The sequence below is a fragment of the Ascidiella aspersa genome, chromosome 3, assembly GCF_963924565.1.
Source record: "Ascidiella aspersa chromosome 3, kaAscAspe10.2, whole genome shotgun sequence".
NCBI lineage: Eukaryota > Metazoa > Chordata > Ascidiacea > Phlebobranchia > Ascidiidae > Ascidiella > Ascidiella aspersa.
The window spans coordinates 18427394-18452455 of record NC_139449.1 but is presented as its reverse complement, the minus strand read 5'-3'; the positions used below and the strand labels follow the sequence as shown (position 1 = coordinate 18452455).

At 36.5% G+C, this 25062-nt stretch overlaps 1 protein-coding gene across 1 annotated transcript in view; it reads left to right on the top strand.

Moving 5' to 3' along the window:
- Nucleotides 1-6245, top strand: part of LOC146160539 (serrate RNA effector molecule homolog) — a 10544-nt gene extending 4299 nt beyond the window's left edge. The window contains exons 13-26 of the mRNA XM_083384960.1: nt 54-152; nt 1109-1232; nt 1528-1584; nt 1735-1778; nt 2004-2164; nt 2292-2373; nt 2597-2761; nt 3282-3515; nt 3906-4000; nt 4287-4435; nt 4993-5096; nt 5205-5445; nt 5841-5943; nt 6029-6245. Coding sequence (XP_083241086.1) covers nt 54-152; nt 1109-1232; nt 1528-1584; nt 1735-1778; nt 2004-2164; nt 2292-2373; nt 2597-2761; nt 3282-3515; nt 3906-4000; nt 4287-4435; nt 4993-5096; nt 5205-5445; nt 5841-5943; nt 6029-6101 — 1731 coding nt within the window. The 3' untranslated portion in view covers nt 6102-6245. The remainder of the gene's footprint in view (nt 1-53; nt 153-1108; nt 1233-1527; nt 1585-1734; nt 1779-2003; nt 2165-2291; nt 2374-2596; nt 2762-3281; nt 3516-3905; nt 4001-4286; nt 4436-4992; nt 5097-5204; nt 5446-5840; nt 5944-6028) is intronic.
- The last annotated feature ends 18817 nt before the right edge of the window (nt 6246-25062 follow it).

Here is a 25062-nt window from a genome sequence, read left to right as displayed (position 1 = left end):
CTTTGTGAAGACAGAAAGATTTGTTTTTTTAAATATCTTTCTCTTCTAAGCAGCCGGATGTTTTGACTGCTGAACAGCATGAGTTAAAAAAGCAAGCTGAACTTTATAAACAACTTGTGGATCAGAAACCTGAAGATGCAACTGGTGATCAGGTATACACTGTAAAAAAGGATAATTAACCAGTATGATTTAAATATATTAGTAGCTTTCAACCTTTTTGTTCTTGCGCTGTCCTTTTATGTTTCAGTAACTTCAATGGCCCCATATTTGGATTTAGATGTACACCAAGCGTTTTGAATCATACTAAAACTGGCAAAACGTTAAAATTCTAGGCAGATTGTTTTAAACGATGCTATGGTGTACGATAATAGTATGCACCACTATAGGCGAAATATTATTCTCTTTACTTGAGAAAATGACTGATATTTGGCAAAAAAGGCGAAAGAAAAATTGCTTTTATGTAAAGTTATTGTTGTCATTTACTTGCAAAGACAAGGCGATATTTTTTTTATAAACATGTAGTTTGCTGTGATATGCACGACTTATTGAAACAGGAGTTAAAGGACCTTAAGGTGATTTAATCGGGCTACCCATCAAAATAATACATCAATTACTATCAAGACAGATAGCATTGTTTCAAAAGACATTTTTATTGTTTATTTTATGACAAATGACCTGTGTTTAGTCATGGTTATCGGATCGAACAATAAATAGTAAAACAAAAAAATATCTTTACGTCTATCTGTTCAATTTGGAGATATACATTTAAAATACCGCCAATTTAAAGGATAGATTTAAAAAAAACTTTTTAAACTTTTTTTATTGGATGTTGAAAACGTTTTACAGGGGGTGATAAAATGGCCAAACTAAAAGGGAAAACATACAAGATGGAGAAAGCATAAAAATGTCTCACTTATTGGAAACTATAGTAATAGGAATAATATTAATGCACTGAACCTATGTAGTGGGGGGCAAAATTAAATAAGCCTGTCTATTGATGTCTAAGCAATCTTATGCTGAAAATGTAGGCAGTAGTAGGATTTAATCTCCTGATACATAAATAGACCATTTCTCTACGATTTGACAAATTTTTATATTTATACTTTAGGATCAACCTGGAAGCAAAAAAGGCAAGAAGAAGCGGGATCGTGGACACATGGGGTATGACGATGAGGAGGATGCTTCCAGTGATAGTGATTCTGACAATGCACAGCAAGACACTGCAACTGGGGGTAAATTTAACTTTTATTCAAAAATGCCTATGCCTAAACTATCGCCCATACTGGAGTGTGTAAAATATTGGTTTGGAGGGCTGAATGAGAGTTGTTCATGTGCAAAAACCTCAGTTTTCATATATTCCTAAAGGTTGGCCAACATAGGAAGTCTCAGATATTATTGATTGGTAAAATTATACAAAGCCTTTTATTTCGGGGGAAAAGTTAACAACTATAAATGCAAACTAACTAGGAGTAATACTTTGTTGTCTTTGCAACTTGTCCACTACTAATCTTTTTTAAACCTTTTTAGATGCAACCCCTAAAACTGAAGAAGAGAAGAAGGAAGTATCCACGGATGCAACTGCTGGTAAGTTGTGTTAAAGGGTTTAGACCTAGGGGGTAACTTCCTTAAGGTTCTACAGTTGGCTGGAAACCAAAATATTTTAAACAGCGTTTATTGAAAATTAAACTGCCAAATAATTAGAGTTTCCTCACTAAGCAGTGTATTGTGTCACAGATGAAGGAAAACCGATTGAAGGGGTTAAAGCAGAGGACGGCGAGGTAATTTAGCAAACAATTAAAATATTATTATCATGTAAATGATGTAACCTAATATTGCACCTCAAATTATTCTATGTTTATCGATTGACAACGTATTTATTTGTTTAAAAACATTTTTGTTCTTTTTTGGCTTCAGTTACATGTGGTAATTTTGTGGTATAGTAAATGTTTCCCCTGTAATATCAAAGTGTTGGTTTTGCTGTAAGTCCGTTATTTTCATTTTAGGTTGCCCCAGAAGAAGTGAAGCCTCGTGCGTTGCACAGGGCACATTCAATATTCATGAGGAATCTTCCACCCTCCGTCACCAAGCAAGAAATCGTGAACCTGTGTAAACGATTTCCTGGTTTTATTCGGGTGGCGTTTTCTCATCCTCTCGAAGACAGAAAGTAGGTTTCTTTTTTGGCATGTATACACATAGAGGGTATAATTTCGCATGAAGTTTAAAATCTATAAGTTAAGGTTGAATGTATATCGATGTATTAGGCGAGTATAATGTTATGTTTTTTTCACCAGTCGTTTCTTTCGTCGTTGCTGGGTGACTTTTGACCGAAGTGTCAACATTAAAGACATCTGCTGGAATCTTAACAATCTGCGGGTTAGTTGTAACCTATTTCTGCTTCAAAAAGAACAAGGTTTACCGATAACACATTAAGGATATACAAATACAAAGCTAGATTTTTATAAAAATGCTTTCGTAAGATTTTTTAAACTCTTTTATGGCGTTTTTTATTATTTGTTTCATGCATTTTTGTAAGTTGCTTCTATAGATAAGTTTGCGTGTTTGAAAACCGTTACTTATGACAAAACCTAAATCTTAGCTGCGCGATCTCGAGTTGAACCCTGTGGTGAACCGCGACCTGGCCAGGCGCGTCCGGCCCATTTCCGGCATCGCCCAGCACCCGACCTGCGCACGAAACGATCTGCGCAACATCGCGCGACTCATAATGCACCTCGACGAGAAGTGGAAGATATGGGATAAAGAGGTAAGGGCTGACGCTTGGTTGCTGGTAAGGAAGAAAAATTAGGGTTCCGGGTGCTCGATAATCTCTCGAGATTGAGATTGGTATTGCTGAAACACTTTAGGTTGTAACGAATCTCCCGCAGACAATAAAATGTAAAATAATAATCAAGAGATTGATATTTATGTGTCCCATTAAACAAGTTTAGACAAATTGTTTTGTTTGATTTAATAATATTCCCGTATATATTTTTATTCAGGTACCAGCCCTTTAAACATGTTTTGAAACATGTTTTGAAACTTTGTTTTGTTTGATTCAACAATAATTTCGTATTTATTTTTGTTAAGGTGCCAGCTCCTTAAACATAGTTAGACAAATTCAAATTTATATTCAATTTATTTTTGTGCATCTTTGCAAAACGTTAAAAAAGAAAATAACATAAAGAATAACACAAGGAGAGCGAAAGGGCCTTTCAGTCATCGAGTCGAGCTGCCCATACATTATTTTGTTTGATAATAATACTTCCGTATATATTTTTGTTAAGGTGTCAACGCCGGCAGCCAAAGATGGCGAGAGCGAATCGGCCGAAAGCAACCCCCCGTCCGTGGTGGTCGAAAAAGGAGAGAACCCCTGGCTGAAGAATATCTCCGAGTATTTGGTGGATGAGACGAGCGCCGAGGAGGAGGAGCTGATTGGAGAGCGAGAAGAGAAAGAGGAGGGAGAGGAGCCGGGAGAAGCGACCGTCGTGAAGATCGGCAGAGACCCGAAGCTGATACGGGTTAGTCAAAATCAATGATGCCATCCATCAATGTGACGAGTGTTCAGTTTTAAAAATATATTTTGTCGCAAATAACAAAAACCGTCGTAATTCCACATTTATGATTTTAAGAAAAACAACACTTTTGAGGAATTTTTTAAAAGACAATTGCTTCTACTAACACCTTTAAAAATTCATATCTCGACAACTTAAGAAGCTAGAAATACGACACTATTGCAAAAAACGCGCAACAATTTCATTTGAACAAAAATCGTAAAAAAACAGGGACAATTTTGGACATTTTTTTTATTTAGCGACGATTTACATCATACTTTGTCAAAGTTTGACTTTTTAGCGTACATGTATTTTAACATTTTTGAATGAAGTATTCGTTTTTATGTTTTGAGGCAGATTTTGGACAGGCTTCTGTACTACCTGCGTATCGTCCACTCTGTCGATTATTACAATGCAAGCGAGTATCCTTGTGAAGACGAAATGCCCAACAGGTGCGCATGTCATATAACTGTTTTGTTGTCGTTCAGTACCAGTAACCACTTTTTGAGACAAAGCGAGTGTCCAAATCATAGCCAAAGAACATTAAAAATATTCAAACAACTCAAAATTATAGAGAAAAAGGTAAATAGTACAATCAAACGTAGTACTATAAAAATATTTTTGGATTTCACTTTGCAAAAAAAACTTTTTCTTATCGTGTTTCTCTGCTTTGGAAAGCAAACGTTATGATAACCCTTGTAAAAAATGTTATTCAAAAAATGTGAAACGTGTTTGCAGATGCGGGATAGTGCACGCCCGAGGCCCTGTTCCCCCCAATATGCTCACCAAATCCGACATCAACGAGTTCCAAAAACGATTCAACGACAAACTCGTGCACATTCTCAACTTTAAAGAGAAGCTTACCGACGAGGAAGCGAAGAAATTAGGTAATCTTTCGAAATAGTTACTCGACGCCACAACGCTTTAGCAGTTTTTATAACTAAAATGGTTTGTCTACTATCAAACCGGCTTCTATATGGCTTCAAATAGTCTATTGCCCCAAGCGCTTAGCTAGTTTTACTGAATTTTTATGTTAATTTTGCAAAAAAAAATCACTCCATGAAATTTACCGCACACCAAGAACTATATTTTTGTCCACTTTTACTCTGTAAAAACATTTTTCTGCCGTAACTATAAATGCCAGCATTTCGAGCATATGCGAATATATTTGATGTGCCTAATTTTATGTGGCTAACCTTTTATCTAAAGTTTTGTTAAACAATTTAATAAACTGCTTTCATCTGCATAATTGCGCACGACGAAGGCAAACAGCAACTTAAAATTATATATCTTTAATTCCTTATCAATAAAATATTATGTACAAAATCGGGCCCCGTTTCTTTTTCTAAAACATGATATTATGTATTGAATAATGTAAAGATACAGCAGACATCGCCAGTTACTGCATGTAACCTTGTGTAACAAACGTGTGTACCTTTTAAAGGTCCCAAGGATGTTGATGCAGAAGTGGAAAAGTTTGTCAAAGCCAACACCCAAGAACTTGGCAAAGACAAGTGGCTGTGTCCGCTAAGCGGCAAAAAGTTTAAGGTAACAAATAATAATCGATTGGTAAATTATCCATATTCGTTTGCTCTTGTTATCAGGCTGTGCAAAGGTGTATTGTTTTGTATAGTTTTATATCGATATTTCCGTCAGGGTCCCGACTACATTCGAAAGCACATTTTCAACAAGCACAGCGACAAGGTCGAATCAGTGAAGAAAGACGTTCTTTTCTTTAACAATTACCTGATGGACCCAAGGCGACCTGGACCGTTAGAAGGGAGTGCACCCCCTAAGCCTCCACCGGGTCCACCTCACCCACCAGGCTTCGGTGGACCCCCACCTGGCAGAGGTTTTGGACCCCCTCATGGTACCCCACCTTATAGGGGTGACCATGGTAAGATGCTTTTATCACAGTTACTTGTTGTTTGGGAAATAGTGATTTCTTTTAATTATGGGGACTTTTAAGTATACAAATCACTCCAGATTTTTTTTTTCTTATATAACTTGGATTCGGATCAGGGTGCACCATTCAAAACACATCTATAAAAATTGAAAATTAATACTGCAATTTTACACACTATGTGAACGTGATACCTGTTTTGGGTTAGTAATTTTTATTTGATCTCAAGATTTGGATAATGGCCTATAAATAATTCTATTATAACGATGTGGTGTCATTGTTAGAGTGTCGTCCGACAGATGCCTACGATATTGCCAAAATGTTTAGAACTTAACACTACCCTGTATTTGTTTGTGCTGAACGTTTATTATTGCCTTTCGTATTTTTAGGTCGAGGTGGGTTTTCAACGCCCCAGTTTCAGCGTCCGCCGAACCCCTACGGTAACGGGGCAGGACGGACCTACCCACCAAAGGGAAGAGATGCTAGGTCCGGGTACGTGTCGCACCATGGTGTCTGTATTTTATTGTTGCAAGCTACTAATTACCATAAACGATATTCTTATTTTCACCACCTCTAGGGAACCATTTTCATCGCGACCAATAGTTGGATACCAGGATCTGGACGCCCCAGAAGATACAGACTTCTTTTGAGAGAAACGTCGCTTCACAAACCAGATGGAAAATGATAAATAAACGACTGCCAGTTTACAATAATGTTTTGATGTGCTTTAAAATGGTCATTGTACTTCATTTTTGTGGTTATCAAACCAATCAATACAATAATGTTACTTTGGTTTCAACGTCTTTTTAGCTTTTAAAAATTAGAATACGGGTTAGCCATTTGCCCCAAATTGACAAATTTGCTAAAACTCCAATTTAAACTTAATCCAAACTACAATTACGTTTAGAACTTAAGAGTTTTAGTTTATTTTGTAAAAATGGAAATGGCCCAGAATGCGTGGTAAATTAAGTGCTGACAAACCAGGTGCACGAAGAAGTATCTTGAGTAAAATAAAAAAATATAATAAAACCGTAAAATATCACTTTTAATCGTCAAATTAATCTACTATAAGCCTCGAATTGCCAAAGTCTGTCTAATCGTGTGATGTGTATTTGAAACGTTTTGAGTAAAGTAGTAAATTATCACTAAATTGCTCCGGTGAAATTTCTCTAGAAACATGTCTAATTCGAAACGCGTGTGCTGTTTAAATTGCAATAACAGTCCTACAGTGATGTACAGTTACCTGATTTTTTTGCCTGCTAACGTTGATAAACAGGATTTCCGCGTTTCCGCTTATATCCTTCACGCCAATCCAAAGTTTGCAGGCTTATCATACTGAATAAAATTCAAATAGACGAATTTCTCGTTTACTGTATAGAGACTATATAGCCAATTTTACATTAGACTTTAGGCCAAAATCATGGATGTGATAAGTGGAGCTATGTTGTGTCGTTGAGTTTGTGGATGCTGTCTTTCGGTATGTGTGGTAATCTACGTTTTAAGGCTATATCTGAATATGCAGTACGAAACAACACATGATCAACAATTAAAAAAAATTAGTTTAACTCACTGTTATTTAATGACCAGTAATAAATGCGCTGTCTTCCCTTGATCTCTTAACCCAAATAGTTGATTTTGTCTAATAGACTCGAGCAGCGCTCCTCAACCTTTTTTGGTTTGGTGAACCCTTAAAATGGTTGTGACGAATTCATGCACCCTGTTTACTTAAAAGGTAAACTGAGTTGAAAAGCGATATGAAAAATCATTATGCATATTGATATCCATCATGTCAATAAATTTTGCACACTGTCGGTGAGAGTTCGATTATGACTGCAGGCTGCTTGCGAGTAGCCTACTATTGCATGTCCTAAAACAGCATTCAATGTCAAATATTAATGGTTCTTTAAAAGTTTGTGATGCATCCTTGTAGCCTATACATTTTCGTACTGGTCTGGTGCACGCCATACGTTTTTTGGTGCACCCTAGGTTGTACCATGTACACCGGTTGAAGAGCACTGCTCTAGAGTGTTTTCTACAGAATTTAAATTATTTGCCTAAAGCGTGTTGGTATTGGACAGAAGAAAAACTATCAAATTGGATTGTCGATAAACATTATCCACTAAATCGAATAGAAATACGTCTGATTCATATTTTGTACCGATTATGATATTTTAGAAGGACTGGTTATTTAACTTGCGGTGGTTTGCAAACGACATAATTTCAACTTGGTCCTTTTTAGGGATGTCCGAGCCTTTTGCTGGCATTCAAATTCTGGCGCTAATATGCAATTAGTAGGACTAAATGTATTCCGGTTGTTTACGACAAAGTAAGAAGTCAGCCCAAATAATTCGCGCGTAACAATTCGCCGTTACTAATTTTACTTTTTGGGAACAATTGTTCTTGCGGCTTGTATCTAGGTTATCTTGAACAAATAGCCTATACACTGCAAAAAAATACCTCCTCTCACTTACTAGGCCTACTATGGAAACACACAATAGGGCGTACAAAGCAACAATGTCTACATCGGAATCTTTTATTTTTTACAAGTAGTATCATACCATTATGAATTATCGCCAGGTGCACAACACCTCCTTCTAGCATAGGCTACTAATACTAATAGCTAGTGCGCAAGCAATAAACTAAACTTGTGGACCAATTTAACGCTACAGTGAAGTAATAATTTCATTCACATTTAAAAGAAGGAAATACCAACGCACATCAGGCAACACTCTTCACCAAGCTCGCAAAATAGGCCTATCATAGCAAAGTTATATCCGTGTGCGGTATGAAATATATTGGATGATTGAAAAGAAGGATATTATAGAAATTAATCGGGACGCCGGGACAAAACCCTAAAAATCGGGACTTCTGGTAAGCAAACTGTTTAGTAAGCAAATGTTTGGGGTGAAAAACTGACCAAATTTTGCCAAACATGTTTTTGAAAACCCTTTGAAGTCTTACAGTCTAAGTCAGGGGTTCTTAACCAGGTGTACATGTACCCCTTGGTGGTATGGAGCACCAAAGCAGGGGGTACGACACGTAGTATAAAATTATGCGCTATTTAGGCATATTTGTGAAGAATGCGTAATTTACGAAAAGCAACAATAAAAAGGCATAAGTAAGTGGACAGATTGTTTGTGTGTGGTAAATATTGTTGAACTTACAAGACTGTATTTAATGCATGCATTAAACTCATACGTTCTAAATACATTAATTTTGATTCCAATTATTGCAACTTTATTTACTTTTATTGGCTATTGTAGACAGGGGGTACGAAAAAATTTCACGAAAGCTCGAAAGGTACGAGCGCTAAAAAGGTTAAGAAACACTGGTCCAAGTCAAGTCATTTGTCCAAATGCTTAAGTCAAGTCATCATTTTTCCGAAAAAAATAGGTCAGGTTATTTAAAATTAGTGACTTAAGTGCAGTTAAATCAAGTCATTGACTTAGGTCATTACAACACTGAAAATATTCATAAACATACGTTTTAATTATAGTGGTGAGAGCAAATAAGTGTGGTACACGACCAGCTTGGCCCTACCCTGCAGGATATGCGTCACGCATCATCGGAGGCAAGCCTGCGGGAGTTGGAGAATTTCCATGGCAAGCTGAATTATGGAATTTAAAGTAAGTAAAGCATGTACAAGTACAAGGAAATGCGTTAGTGGTAAACATTGTTATGCGCACCTAAGTAACAAATACATTACAAAGCGTCATTCATTTAAAAGTTTAAGATAATAAACGTTTGTCATCACACACCAGCTATGATTAACCACAGCCTAACAAAATGCATCTTTGCGTTGTTTAAGAATTCAGAACAGTTAAATGATTAATGCCGGTGGTAGAATGGCCACGTTCGATTTTCAGCTAATAAACATATGGTAGGCCAGTCAGCCTTCTGTGACAGTTGCACATTAGATAGGCTTGCCATTTTTTAGAAACGTAAATCCGGGACGCATATTGAAAACTGCAAATAAACTTGATGTAGACCTAATACAAAAGATTTAATGCAGGTAATTAACTTTACGGGGTTGCGTTCGTTTTATATTTTGTCAGGAGGTATTTTTCAGGGCCTTTAAGGGTGGGCTGTCTAAGGGTCGAATTCATAAACTCGGATCAGGAGTGATCCGTGATCCGAGTTTATGAATTCCACCCTAAGTAATTTAAATTATAACGGAAAGTAATGTTCTGTATTGTGAATAAAATTAGTCGGGTAAATGCATTCTATAAGTAGGATGCGGCCCTCGTGAAAGCAGCAACAATATTAGGCCGTACGTACATGTTGGCAAAGGCGCTGTGTACATGACAAATTCGTATTCCTGGACCAAATCATTCTCATGCATAAGTTAAACAAAATGTAGGATTCCATCAAGCTGGCCTCTTAGAACTATTACATATTATGCTGTACGTCATTTGCTTGAGCCGCGTGTTATTGCCGATGATTTAAAAAGGTAATTTACCATGTTATTAAGTAATGTTACGGATAGCGTAATATCCTGGCCTGAGTGCTAAATAGTGCGTAACGTCATAAACATTTTACTTTTTTCTAAATAAAACATTTTAATTTCTACAATCGTTAATTGTTATATACAGCATATATGTTGGTCGTCCCTTGACCGTTTTTTGCTTATTGTGCCTGAAATAGGAACTAAGTGATTCCCCACAAATGGAGTTACATTCTTTAGCCTATGTGAAAGCAGCATTTAATCGAATGGCGTGTTATAAATTACCACATTTATCTGCATGACTGTGAAACATCTAATTGTTAGTCTTCGCAAACTAAAATTTTACATTTTGTTGAAACAAAATTGTAAATAATGTGTGCTTATTTGAAATGAAACGAGTAAATACCCAACGGTTAAGAACGTCAAACATCTTTTACGTAACGAAAACCAGTGACATATATCAATAGGAGACCACTCACTAACGTAAAACCTTGTTGTATAGCAGCCATTGTTCGCATGGCGTGATATTCAGCAACAACGTAATCCTGGTGTCATATTGCGTCCAACATAAGTAAAATCTCGACTAAAACTGACAATTGGTTAGTATTAAAACCGCTGCCTTAAATGCGAAATTTTGCGAACTCTACCTAAATTTTGCGCGGTAACATACATCACGAAGTTTTTAAACATATAAGTCTAAAGTTGGAAACATTAAAACTTTTTTCTATTAAAGCAATCAGTGTGTTATGACTTCAATTTGATTTGTAATGCTGAAAACCTGCGACATTTATCGGTCCAGAATTACTAACAAACGTTAAACTTTAAGTTGTAACAGCAATTGTTTAGACTTGCGTAATATGCAAGCAATAATACGTGAAAAAAATCCTTGAAAATAAAAATTGCTTAACGGTGACCGGTTTGCGACGGCGCTCGCTGACCTCCTTTAAAAAGTTATCTCCCAGCACCCGCCAGATAGGCCTAATATCCATTTAAATTTTTTTACTCACCACACAAAAAAAGACCTAGCCTCAGCAACCTCACCCGCTAGAAAAAGAATTAATTTGTGTTAAAAAAAATTTCTTACAGCCTTACCAACCAAAAATAAAAAGTAAAAAGTTTTACTTTTATAGTTTTGAGAAAGAATTGCTAAATGGCTAACTCAAGAACTTTTACATTTTTAAATTTTTTTTTGTTAAATCTCAAATTACACCGGGACAAGGCCTTAAAACCGGGACTGTCCCGGCTCAACCGGGACGTATGGCAAGCCTAACATTAGATATGTTTTACAACAATTTGTGTTCACACCTAAATTAAATTTCAAAAATAGTTAAATTGTGAAAGATTGCGAACCTCAGGTGTGCAAAAAACATGATTACACACCTTAAAATTTGGCAAAGCACTCCTGAGATCTGCCTTTCCGCTTTTCCAATAAACAGTTGGCGGCCATCTCAGTTTCAAATTCGGCGCAAGCGCACGTCGGGCTCGGAAGTCGGGTAGTTTTACGTGGTCTTACTCGAGTCGAGTCCGACTCCAGAAAAACAAACCTTATCCGCCAAGTTCCGAGTCCGAATCATCAGCCCTGGTTGTAACTTGTATTAGTTTAATTGAAGTACAACTCTGAACGCCTATATTTTATGTTTATTTTTTATGCGGTTTGAATGCAGATTACAGGTTTGTGGCGGAAATATAATTGACACACGATGGATACTTACCGCAGCAAATTGCTTCCATCCTCAATAGTAAGTAGTTTTATTAAGTCATTTTGAATGAATAAGTTATGCGTCCTATCTGGATTACACCAATGATCTGTGTTTTCTACGATATAGGATTTCCTTACAGTGTAGTTAAACAAAATACGTTTTTAAATGGAGATGTTATTCGACGATCTGACAATAAGTTTTTAAGAGTTGATTACCGGTGAAACAGGCGTCGATAAACTATTGTTAGAAAGCCAGATGTGTTTTTTGTTGACGACATTTGCTCGAAGACAAATTTAAGCTGCATTTCGGTTACGAATAGCACGCAACTTTCCCTAACGTTTCAGTCTATTTGTAATGAAAAGCCAACCAAAATAATTTATCCGTAACAATCGTTTTGACAAATGCCAGACGTTATTTCGATTGCTTAAACTTGTTTACCAAGATATTTCTGTAAATCGATTGTTCCCGTCCACTTTATAATAATTCACTCTATAATAACAATTTGGCCTGAAAAATGTTTTTTACGTTTATCCTCGATTGTGTTTTATTTATAAACAAAACATTGAGAGTTTATTGGCTCCATTGATAGTGCAGTTTTTTGCCAACCTCAACTAGAACAATATTATATGGCTTTTACAAAAATACCTTTTAAATCATGTAGCTTAATGGGCCAAAAGGCTCGCGTATAGTAATTAGCTAGTTAAAGAAACTTTTTTTTTATAAAGTTCTTCAACTAGCTGACAGTAGTGCCTTGCTGTTGACAAAACCTTCCCGCCCTTGCTTGAATTCGAAACTCTTCCTGTTGTTATATTGTTTAAACTCAACATTTTAATACAGCGACCGCCAAGAAGATTTTTCAGTGCGAATTGGCGACACGGACAAGGATCAGCACGAACGACACGAGCATATGTTTTCTATTTTGCGTATTTTTATCCACCCTTTCTACATTTCTTCAACCTACAACAACGACATAATGTTGATAGGTGGGCGCTAAAGTTATCTCTATTTTCGGCGTATATAGAATCGAATTTGTATCGCACACACCTACTTTGCTTAACCAATATAGTACACAAGTCATTTTTACTTTGTTATGTATTTTAAGATATTTTAGAATAATATTTTAATAAACAATATCACCAATATTTACCGGAAACATGATTTATTGTTATCAGAAATTAGTAGAAAAATCAAGTATAACGACACTGTGCTTCCGATTTGCTTTCCGGGAGAGGACGACCCTCCACTGCCCCCTTCCGGTCAGAAATACCAGGTTTCAGGTTAAGGGAAACACCAACGCCACTACTAGACGCATGCCAACAATTCTACGAAAGGTAATTTGCATTTTTTTATACAATTTTATCCCAGTAAAAATCGAAGTAATTAAAAAAAATATGCTTCTTTCTTCTATGGTGTGAAACAATCTTTATTTTGGAGTCCAAAAAAAAATTAAAGTTGGCCTACACTTTGTAAAAAAAACAGCATACATATAGGCCAGGGATGGCGAACCACTGTCCCGCGGGTCACTAAGTGACCCACCACAGATTTTTAATGACCCACTTGCCTCTCTAGAAATACCGAAATGTTATCAATCATTTTCATCAAAAGGATAAATGCAAAATAACAGTTCTTCGTTAGATAGCACTATTCTGTTTAAATCAGGGCTGCCAATCTGTGGGTCGTGCAAAACTGTTTTAGGGTGACGATTATGCCTACATTAACTGCACTTCAACAAATGCGTGCAGAAAAGCAGACAGCTGAAAGCATTTTATTTATCGCTGTAAAACGTAAAGGGTCGCGATCCTGGGAAATTAAGAGTTCGCAGACAAAAAATTCTAAAAACCCTGTTTAAACCAATAAACAATGCTGAAAAGCTTTCTGCTGAATTCTGTAATCCCATAACAAATGCTGCAACATTACTAACCTTTTTAGCTTCTTAAATTTGTGGTAATCCGAATTTGGAAACCATACAAAAATTACCAACGCAGGCAATAATACTTAAAACGACGCAGCAGCAAATTTCGCAGCAAATTAGCAAATAATTAAATAAATGACCCATTTGAGCATTTTGTAAGGATTAAGGTCGTGTTTGTGACCCGCGCGATAAAAAGGTTCGCCGTCCCTGATGTAGGCATTACTATGGTAAAATATATAATCGACTTATCGTAAGGTAAGCTGGTTAAAAATTTCCTGAAAACACATTTTTTAGAAAATTCGTCGAAATATTTGTTGCATTTCAGGCCGACCTGCCTATATACGCTGAGAGCTCTTGCATCCGTTCATACGATGACGTTTGTAAAACACCGGACTCGTTCGGATGCATCACAGATTACATGTTCTGTGCTGGTGTGCTTCATGGGGGAAAAGACACTTGTCAAGTATGTTTAAAACCTTTTAAATCTCAAATAAACTTGCTATTAGTCCCTGGGTACTCATGATTAACCAATTGGTACTAGATTTGTGTGAAAAAAATACATGTTCCTAAATTCATGATTTAACCTTATTATCCGAATCCTAAATTCATATGCAAAATTGTAGCAAAATTGTCGTATAATATGTACAGACCAGTGTTGTGAAAACTTAAGTCAATGACTTGACTTGAGTTAGTATTTTTAAACTAAATTACTATTTTCAAACTTGACTTGACTTAAATCTTTGGTCTTTTTAAGTCTTTCGGACATATGACTTGGGTTCAAATGAAGCTTTTTATTGGGCTTTTTTAAATTGGGTTAGTTATATTTATTTTTGCATTTCAAGCAATTTTATTGCTATACGTTGCTTTTATAATATATTTTACTTGAGTTATTACTCATAATCGGACGAGTTTATTAGTTAACGTTTCATTTTTATGACGTTTTATATTATATGAAGAGGACTTAACTTAAAGTTGACTTTCTCTAATTATTACCTGACTAGGATTTGACTTGGGCAACCGATGACTTGGACTGGGACTTGTTATTTATTCCAAAATACTTTACTTGGACTTATTTTACGAATGACTTGACTGTGATTTAAGTCATTTTAAATTTTTTGTTTACAAGGGCTGTCTTGCAACCTTGAGACCATTCAACCTCCGATAACCAAGGGAAAATATTCACGAATATTCAATCCATTACACTTTTCTAAAAACACGAAGCGAGACACAACACTCTCTACGAATCGAATGTCCAGTACGGGATCGTTTCGTGGGGAATCGGTTGCGCCAGGCAGGGACGGCCGGGGGTGTACACCAAGGTGCATAAGTACCTTTTCTGGATCAAACAGACTATGGGACACTTGCCGTCCACAACTAAGCCTATAACTGCAAACACACCGTCACTTTTACCAGGCATTAAACGTCAACAAGGTTTGGAAATTTTATATACCGGTATGAAGATAATGTGACTTTCATGCAAACATTCCTATATAAAGCTGATTTTAAAAAATGTTCAGGTACCATTTGGTTGTTTTACCATTGCGATGCGTTTGTTTGTATTTTATTTAGATGCTGAAACGGGCGACATGGTTATCATAGGTGATCCGTGCAAAACGTTCGGTGCAACTGTTTGAGGAACCTCTGGCGTTATCTCATCTCCTTTTTACGACGGAAATACTCCATATTTCCCCAATCTCGAGTGCACGAGGAAAATCGAGGTTTGTACAATTGAGTTGGCTCATTGCAACACCGTAGTTGTGAAAACATCTAAATTCAGAATATCTTGCCATAATTTTTTCTAAAGCCTTCACCGTGTTTTACGTTCAGAATTATTTGATTATTTTCTAGTACATATATTGGTATTTCTGTTCCATGAAATTCCTAATATGGCTTTTCGAGAGACGAGCTATAAGTTTTGGTTTGTACTTTTAGTGAATTGTTTAAATTTTACGCCATGTTGTGCTATTTACAGCATTGTGGAGGCCGTGAGTTCCAAAACCACTAAATGAGCTTTGCCTTAGTCTGTAACACAATGTTTTGCAATAAGTTTTGGCAAGATAGTTTGTACATGCTATTGTATAACAGTGCATTTGATGTTGAGACGGGTAGCACGTGCCAATACGATTACGTGACCATCATTGACGTTTTTGGATACTCTATGTGTAACTGAAATCGAGTCTTATTACAATCATGTAGAATTCGCTAAAGGATTTGTGCGAGGCGCAAAAAATGCGTTTCTAGTTCGAGTTGACATTTTAACGTTTAACTTGGAACGTATTTGCCACAAAAAGTTTTTTTTAACAAACAAAGATGGTGTACCTTTACTATCACAGCTGTTTAGCTGAATGAAAACCTCGTAAAAGTTCGCGCAGAGCACTAAAAGGCGTATCATAAAGGTATATTTTTAAGCTTGAAAAAAAAATAGCATTTTTCTTTCGAACATCAAAATCTGCTAGAATACGAATTGTAAATAATAAACGATTCTGGTTTAAAATCAGGTGATTAAATACAAAACAAAAACAGCTTGTTTATCTGTTTCACATCTCATTAGTATAGCATCATTAGAATACAAAGACACAACAAAACATACAGAAAACTCATGCAAATATAACTTGCATTTGGGAGCTTTATATTTTTTCGCATCGACAATTCTTACTTGTTTTTAGAATAATGTTCTTCATAAGGTTTTATTTGTTTGATTATAACATATATACACCCTACTCTTACAAGACAAGTCCCTAAACTTATGTTATTCTCACATATTTGAGCTATACGAAATTGCAAATTGCGATTGTGTTTCTAATACGTTTCACGTGGCATTCTTATAAAAGTATTGCAAGCTTAATTTATATTATGCTTTTTTGCTTTTCGATCAACGGTATTCCGCATTTGAAGTATGAACATAACATTCATCTAACAGTCCCATTCGGATTTCGTATCCTTGTAATGTCATCTCTAAAAAAATATGTTTTCTTAAACAAAATTCCGGATCCGCCCTATATACTTCTCTTTCACTTAGAGTTACAACTTCTTTTGTTTGTCGTTCGAGATCCTCTTTTAGGCAAGCCCTCCACTATATTTTCTGTCTTACATTCGATCCCCAAATATAATTGACTACCCTACTCTAAGCATTTTAAATCGAATTTTGGGAGATTAGCGACGGAGAAATGGACGATTTAAACGGTGAGGGAGAGATTTCATACCCTTGGAAAAAAGGTAATCGAATTACTATAATATGATTATACTGTATTTTTTATTACGGTGTAGTAAATTTGTCAACAAAGCGCTGCACATAAGTTATTGCTTGAGCCTAAAATAAAAAAGGTACATAAAAAGAAAATGAACCGATACACCGGGAGCCTTCAGATGGGCTAACCTAATCAGTCGATTATAATGATCAAAAATTTTAGGGTAACCAAGGTCAGGTTAGAAAATGTAACCTGTGGTAAGGTTGGAACTCACAACATCGTCCACCATCGCCTGTTTCTTCCACTAACAACAACCTTATTTAAAGGAAAGGTTAAAGTCTTGAAGTGTTATCTAGCTTTTGCAAGTCGTAATGACCAGCGATAACAGTTCAATTGTCGTAGTACACCAGTAGCCTATTAGGTGATGACGGAAATCATTGTATCAATAGAGATATAACCGAAATAATTCGCTTTATGTATATCTGTTTGACTACTAACATGATATGTTATATCGCTCTTGCTTTTCACAAAGGAGTTAAGCGAGCGTGACTCCCCAGTTTGTAAATAGTCACAGTAGGCCTGTACTTGTTAACAAAATTACCGCAATTGTTTGAGTGACCGTAAACATTAAATTGAATTCTTTAATTTTTAAACAAATTAAATTCAGCTTAATAATTTTACAGATCCGTGCATAGTGTACCCAAACTAAATTCGATGTTGCGAAATGTACGGTTTAGTTAAAACCAGGGCTGTGGAGTCGGACTCGTCGGAGTCGGTTTGTTTTGTTGGAGTCGAACTTGGGGCCGCGGAACTGGAAAAAATCACGTAAAACTACCTGATCCCCTAGTCCGACGTTCGCATGCATGCACCAAAAAGCCATCGCAGACTCGCCGAATCTGTCGATCTATGATGCAAGCAGAGCAAGCCAGAAAAACAACTGGCCTGCAGTGAGGTTCAAACTCACGACCTCCGGTCAAGCCGGGACCGTCGCTCTACCAACTGAGCTATGCAGGCTCAGAGAGGAGCGAATCGAGAAAGTGTGAAGTTGCTTGTACTAACAAAATGTGCAAGTATTGGCGCATGGTTGTTTCTCGACTCGCTCCTCTCTGAGCCTGCATAGCTCAGTTGGTAGAGCGACGGTCCCGGCTTGACCGGAGGTCGTGAGTTCGAACCTCACTGCAGGCCAGTTGTTTTTCTGGCTTGCTCTGCTTGCATCATAGATCGACAGATTCGGCGAGTCTGCGATGGCTTTTCGGTGTACTATTGATACGGAAGCCGTAATCGTTGGTCATAAAGCAACTTCCGAGGGGATAGATCACAGATGTTATTAAACACATATGTTTGTGTGTGTCTTTCTTAATTCGCATGCATAGTACCAAACTGTAAGTTATAAAGATGGAGTAGCCTTTTTCCAACCACGTATTGCGAGTGGATGAATTATTTGACATCCCTATAGGACAGGTGGTTGCTGAATATCCCCGTGTTTAAATTGGCGGAATACAACTGTAGAGTCAGGATGTCGGGATTCGGACTTGGGTTTATTTTTTTAGCCGGAGTCGGACGCTTATTTTTAACCGACTCCGCAGCCCTTGTTAAAACAGTGTAAAAATATGAACCATAATATGTTAATTTGCGAAACAGTTTGCCAGTAATGCTTTATTGTTTGTAAATAAAAATAATTTTTTATCAAATTTACTGCACAGTTGGCCTCTTTAAATACCTGTATGGTTAAAATACTGTAAAATTGTAGACAGGTTGCTTGTCATATAGCGGTCAGCTTAAATGTGGGTGACAAGGGTGTGGTATACTTAAAGGCGAGTGATAAAAGTACGACCAGGATTAATCATTTCCCCTCGTCATCGATCACCTATAACCTCCCAAAACAGCCTTGCTCAAACGTACAACAGTTAACGCAAAATCACATAACGCTTACGTGGAGTTTACGCGTTGTAAGAAACTTATAACAATACTTTCTAATTTACATGTGTTTAAATTGATCAACGCGCGAATACGACACGCACTCAATGGTTTTAAAAAATAGCGTAATTACTTTCGGAATCCGTTTATACTAAATACTGGGCTAATAGTTTGTGTTTTATGACACATTTTGTCCAACGAAAGTCAAGTAATACTCATCAATAACTTGAGACCAAGTGAAGCATTTTAACGTCAAATGACTAAAGTTTTTTTGCCGCATGTACTTGTAACACCATAGCGTAGTCATTTTCATGTTCGTTAAATAGCCATGACCACATTTATACATTTCCTAATATTATGTATTCAGTTTGGGCAAACGTTTAAAATTCTAAACACAATAGGCCAGTTTCCATGTGTTTAATTTCACCCTTAGCAAACTTGTACACATGCGTATGATTCATAAATGTTTCCCAAGGGTCGTATTATTATGCACTATTAAAAAAACAACCCAGCACACTCAAGTTTAAACTTTCATAAAGGTTTTAATTTTTAGTTGCATTCAAAGAAATGGGCGTTACACGTATAGTGACAAGACTGACAACGAGGGTAAAATATACATATGGAAAAATATATATATATATGGTGGGGGAAGGGGGGCAAAGGATCGATGATTAGTTGTTGCCTTGTTGGTAATAATGGGAAGGCCGTTTCGTTCTAAATGTTTGAAAAGTTTGTGTTTTGTGTTAGATTGCATTCCTAATTCTACAGCCAGCGTTTTTTTTATACGCGGCATAGGCTACACAAAGTTGTATGACACTAATGTATAACATAAAGGTTTATACATTTTAGTGGAAATTGCATATAGTAATTCGGAACTTCGTAATTTATACACTCAATACTTGATTAATTTTAAATATCTATATATGCATGCTAATTGGTAAATCACAATTAGAAATATGTTTTCAGGTTAAACTAACGTTGAGGAGTTTCAATGTCGAAGATGACTTTCTATGCAAATACGACAACGTGGAATTGTTTAATGGTCCTGGCGAGAACGAGTTTGAGCATTTAGAACGAGTGAGGCTTAGGATACTGTAGACTTTATAGTAGGATTGTCCTTTTTACGTAGTTACCAAGTATTAAAAAAAATATATTTACGATTCACAATTACTATAATTCACTTTGTTATATTGCAACTAAGATCTGTTTTTAATTTTTACGGTTATACTTGTGGGGAATATTTTATAGATCAATTTTTCATGTAACCCTTTAACAATTGCTGTAAGGTTGGAGAACACACCTAAGCATGATTTGCTTGGTACATATTTAGAGTTATTTTAACACTGAATTTTGTTAATTTTAATAAAACAATATTCGTTTCCTGTTGAGTAAACAAATTGTAGCAAATATTTTGTTAAATTCAGCTTTGTGGTATCATCGCTGAGGGAACGTCGTACGAGTCAACTGGAAACCAAATGTTGTATTCACAAGTGTGATGAGAGTGTGACTTATGCGGGATTCGAAATTGCCTTTACCGCCGTTGACGGTTCTGCGGGAAGGAATTTCCTAAAGTGGGTTTTCAATACGATATGCGCAGCTAACGGTGGATGACTGATTTTATTTAAATAAAGCAGACTGGTGAAGATCTACATTTACTCATAAAATAATTTGGTAAATTAGGTATTACCACCTTTTTTCCCCGTTTGAAGAGCTGTTTTGTGTGTTATATCTTTCGTTGTTTTTGATGTTTTTGTAAAGAATTTTGTAAATCCTAATAGAAAATCCACGACAACCGTTGTCGAGTTGACGCAACCGACGCTTACAAATAGAATTTTGTCAACAAAACCAACACCAGTCGTCGGTCCTTCGCCGCTGTGCTGTGTAGCCGTCTCTTGGACAAAGACATTAAAAAACTACGCAATGGTTGCTCCCGCCAACATGCTGGCCGTGGATGGTATCTTTACAGTTCTGTGACGGAAGTCATTTCTGTGCCGGAGTGCTTATCGCTGAAGATAAATTGCTCACAGCCTCTGTCTGCCAGTTCGAGTAAGCTAGGCCATACTAAAATCACCGAGACCAACATAAATAAATTAACCAAACTTGTCCTACAACGCATTTAAACCAAACTTAATAATACCTGAGACCAACCAGAAATATTCTAAAAGATAGGACTAACATGGCTCTAATACATAAATTATGTTGTACAGTTGGAAAGGACCTAGCCGTGTTAAAAGAATATGATCTCATGGGCCAGACGAATATTTCATATCAACTAACGGTCATCAAAAAGTACGAGTCAATCAAAGGAAACATTACGGTATTATTGGTAACGTCCACCATTCTGTTCTAAAGATTTTTTCTGTGTTTAATTCACAAAAATGTCAATTGCAGCAACACGCAATAAACATGTTAAATCTGAATGAATATCAATCAAGTTGGTTCAACTACTGAATTTCCAAAATTGTTACTTCAAGTTTAAATATTTTATGTTTCTTTGTCCTCTAAGATAATTGGAGTTTAATTCTAAATATTAAATTTGATTGGAACTTCAAAGCGAAGCCACAATTTTTCAATGTTTATTCGACAGTTGAAAGGTCCAGTGAAAAATCACGTTGTTCCAACATGTCTCCCAAGGCCGTTTGATCGCTACTTAAATGAAAAGTACTATACGGTGGGATGGAGTTACTATTTAGAAGAAGGTTTGTTATAGGCCTACATAACTGCAAAAACCAAAGTTTACATAAGCAAGATAAATTTCCTAGATTTTAACGTATAATCCTTTTTTATACCATTTTGATTCTATTTTACGCTTTTTCTTAAAAGATTTTTTTTTTCGATAAATGAACGCTAAAATATATGTCGAAAACAGTTGTTATACAGAAAAAGTGTTTTGTTAACCTACATTTTTTTTTAAGTTTTTTAGATGGTCCCCACGAGGCGCTGCTGCAATACCGACAACCATAGAAATATGCGAAGACACCGCTCGGACTGAAGTAGTTTGTAGAAAGTCTGATCACACTTCAATGTCAACCGTGAGTCAATTAAACTACCATCGGCAAAGTACAAGGTTCTTAAAAATATTAAAGTCCACCAATTTTAAATTACCGTCTATCATTTTTTAATGTCTAAACGTCTGTTTTTTACTCTGCTTTATTGAAAGCCCAAATGATCGTTATAACAACCTTGATGCTTTCAATTAACCGAAAATTGTACCCTAAAGCCGAATACATTTACGCATTTCGCAGTAGTAAATACTTACAGCAGAATGTTTTAATATTTTTGCGTTACTTGTATAATGCATAGGCTAAAACAAGACAACGTAATTTAAGTACCTATGTAAAATGTAAGTAAAAGCGCCTTCGCGGATGTAAGTTTAAAATTAAAAAATTTGATTTTTTGCTGCAGTAACATATTCTGCTTTACTAGAAACGCTATCAGCTTAATATAACTAGCCGAAACGTAAACCGTTTATTGGTGTGCTACCGACAGACAGACCTAGGCGGAGTGCTTGTTTGTCAGCAACGAATCGACTCACCATGGGTGGTGGTAGAAGTAAGGACACTGTACGGTGCTCTTAACAACATCGACGCCTTTGCCGACTTTTTTATTGAATTGAAGCAGTTCGACAATTAATGGTGTCCTCTGGCTCTCATCTCTGTTTTGCTCCCGTCGTTTCTCAGTGGCGTCTGTTTGCTGTTTTCGATTTTTTTATGACCTTAACGTTGCCGTTTAATCTGTGTTTATAATATCACGTTAAAACGTTACTCGCTCGAAAGTCTGGCGAAACGATTCGACTAACGATTTCGATTTAGTTCACCTCTAGCAATAAGAAAATGTGACATTCTGTAGTTTTTGAAAACGAAAACGTATAAAATGAAATGGTACTTAAATACTTATTGGTCAAAGAGGATCCAAGTACAAGAAAACAATTAATTGCGGCATACGATGTTTTATTTAGATTACTTATTTGTAAGACTAACTGTGTTGCAGTGAACCAATAAACATTTAATTGTTTACATGAAATTCTCTATACATTGTCAATCTATTAGGTAGATTAGATGTCAATTTGATCATGGTAAAGAAGAAAGAATACAACTTAGGGTCGCAATAATATTACCGGTACTTGTGTTAACTTTTACCTAAACTCCTCATGAGAACTGAAGGCTACTGGCGCCCCACCTACAAAGCCTTCGGGTACTACTAGTCAGGGTCGGATTAAGGTTTTCATGGACCTGGGACTGTATGGTAGTCAGAGGCACTTGCCCCCCCCCCTGGAATTTCAAAATGTGATTATTAGTATTATTTGTATGTGTAATATGTATTACTTACGAAGGTTAAAAATAATATACACTATCCATTGCCCCTGGTGGCGTATCCAGTAGGGGGCGGGAGTTCTTACCCCCCTTTTTGTAAGTGATATTATCGTTTTTGGTTCGTTTTTGTCATGGTTTAGCAAACTGTTCGAAGCGGTGTGCTTTTTAAGTAATTGGGTCACGCGTCTTAATCTAATGCGAAGCCAAAATCAAGCGCAAAACGCCGTTTTTCGTTTTAAGTTTGGTCGACCGTAAACGCTGGATAGTTTTTCTCTTTCGTTGTTTGTTTAGGTCAGTGGTTCTCAACCTTTCTTCTTTCGTGGCCCATGTACGTTGCAAAAAAATTCTGTGGCCCAATAGAATTTTTATGAAAAAAAACCTTTAAAATAGGTTTAGAACAGAGGTGTCCAACTCAATCATGCCGGCGTGCCAATTTTTTTCCTATAACTTCTTCCCGTGCCAAATTTAGCAACTAATTCTTTCTAATAATAAAAGCCCATTTTTAAAAACAATAAAGACGTATAGCGTGCGCATTACTACAGCAAACTGTCCGTCGGTGAGCTGAATTTTGCTTCTTGTTTCCTCACACCAAACTTTATAGTTATGTAAATGCTAGCCTCCACTACAATATATTGTTATAGTATTAGAATGATTTTTGCTGTATAAAAAATTAGCAATTTACTGTACAAAATAAAGTTTTTGACAATTGGGTAAATAACAAATTAAGTAGCCTATTTTGGAAGGGCTTGCGTGCCATTTTTTATTAGGTCGCGTGCCACCCCTGGTTAGAACAAAACACAGCAGAACATATTTCAAAACAGATTATTTAATCAACCGTGCATTAGTGAGATACTTGCGGCTGAACAATAAGTTTACATTCCTTTTTAATTTCTGCCAAACCATTATTCCTTTAATATTAAATACAATGACACAAATGAAACTAAATCTAGCTTTTTAAATTGGTCTGTGGCCCACCTCAAATGTTCTTATGGCCCCCACTGGTTGAGAAGCGCTGGTTTAGGTTGACTGATTAGCAAGTGTGTATTCGACAATTGACAACGCTAAGTCAAACCTTATTTCTTTTTTTCTCGCTAAAAAACGTCAAGTTATACGCAGTATGTTCCTCGCTGTTCGGTCTCTGCGCTAATATCCGATGTTGGTGTAGCATCGACATTTATTTAAATGAAGCAGATTCTTAAAAGAAGGTATAATGGACTGTCGTGCACGTTTTTAAGTATAAATTTTTAAGTAATGATAGTTAACGCAAAATTATGCTCTTTAAGCATACTCTACTAAGACCACGTGCTAAGTGTGCAATGGACACGACTTATTTCCCCTCAACCATAGCTTGTAATTTAGCTGACCTGTTACACAGCTCGGCGCAGATGTTGCGCCAATCGTGGCATAATAACACCCGGTAAAAACGATCTTCGTTTAGTATTGCACGTGGTGAGGCTTGCTTGTAATTTAGAATTGAGCGCTAGTTCCGTTCATGGAACTTGAAAACTGCGCTGCTGATAGTCGAATTATGTATGATTCTATCACAATTAAACACACATATTTTAAGGTCTTGTTTTTTTTTTTTTTTGCCTAAAGTTAACGATTGCACACTGTGGTTTCGCAGCTGGCGCCTGACAGGATTGTCGACGACGCACGTGGTCGCTATTGCTGGACGTATTTGGCTGTTTCTGGTTTTTTTCTATCTCTTCTTGCAATCACCATTCTATGACGTCATACTGTCACTGTTTTAATGACGTCATTATTCATTAACATCAGGCGGAAAAGGGGGAATTCCCTAAGTTGAAATTTCAGGACCTTTTTTTGATTTTCTGGTTACGCCCCTGATTGCCCCCCCCCCCTGGAAAATTTTCTGCGGGCGCCCCTGCCTGTTACAAGTATCATTTTAACTTATCTACAAACGAAAAGTTTCACATTTGCAACCGAGTTTCCAAAAAGTTACCCTAAAAATGCATATAGGCTTTAGGCCTATAGGCTATACAAACTAGGGCCTTAGGCTATGCTTTATGAATGAGACACATGGTCACATTTTTTACTAAAGACATTAGATTACAAAGAACGTGCGATAAAACTTGTGCACAACGTCCAATAAGGGTGGTGTCGATCTGATTCCAAACCA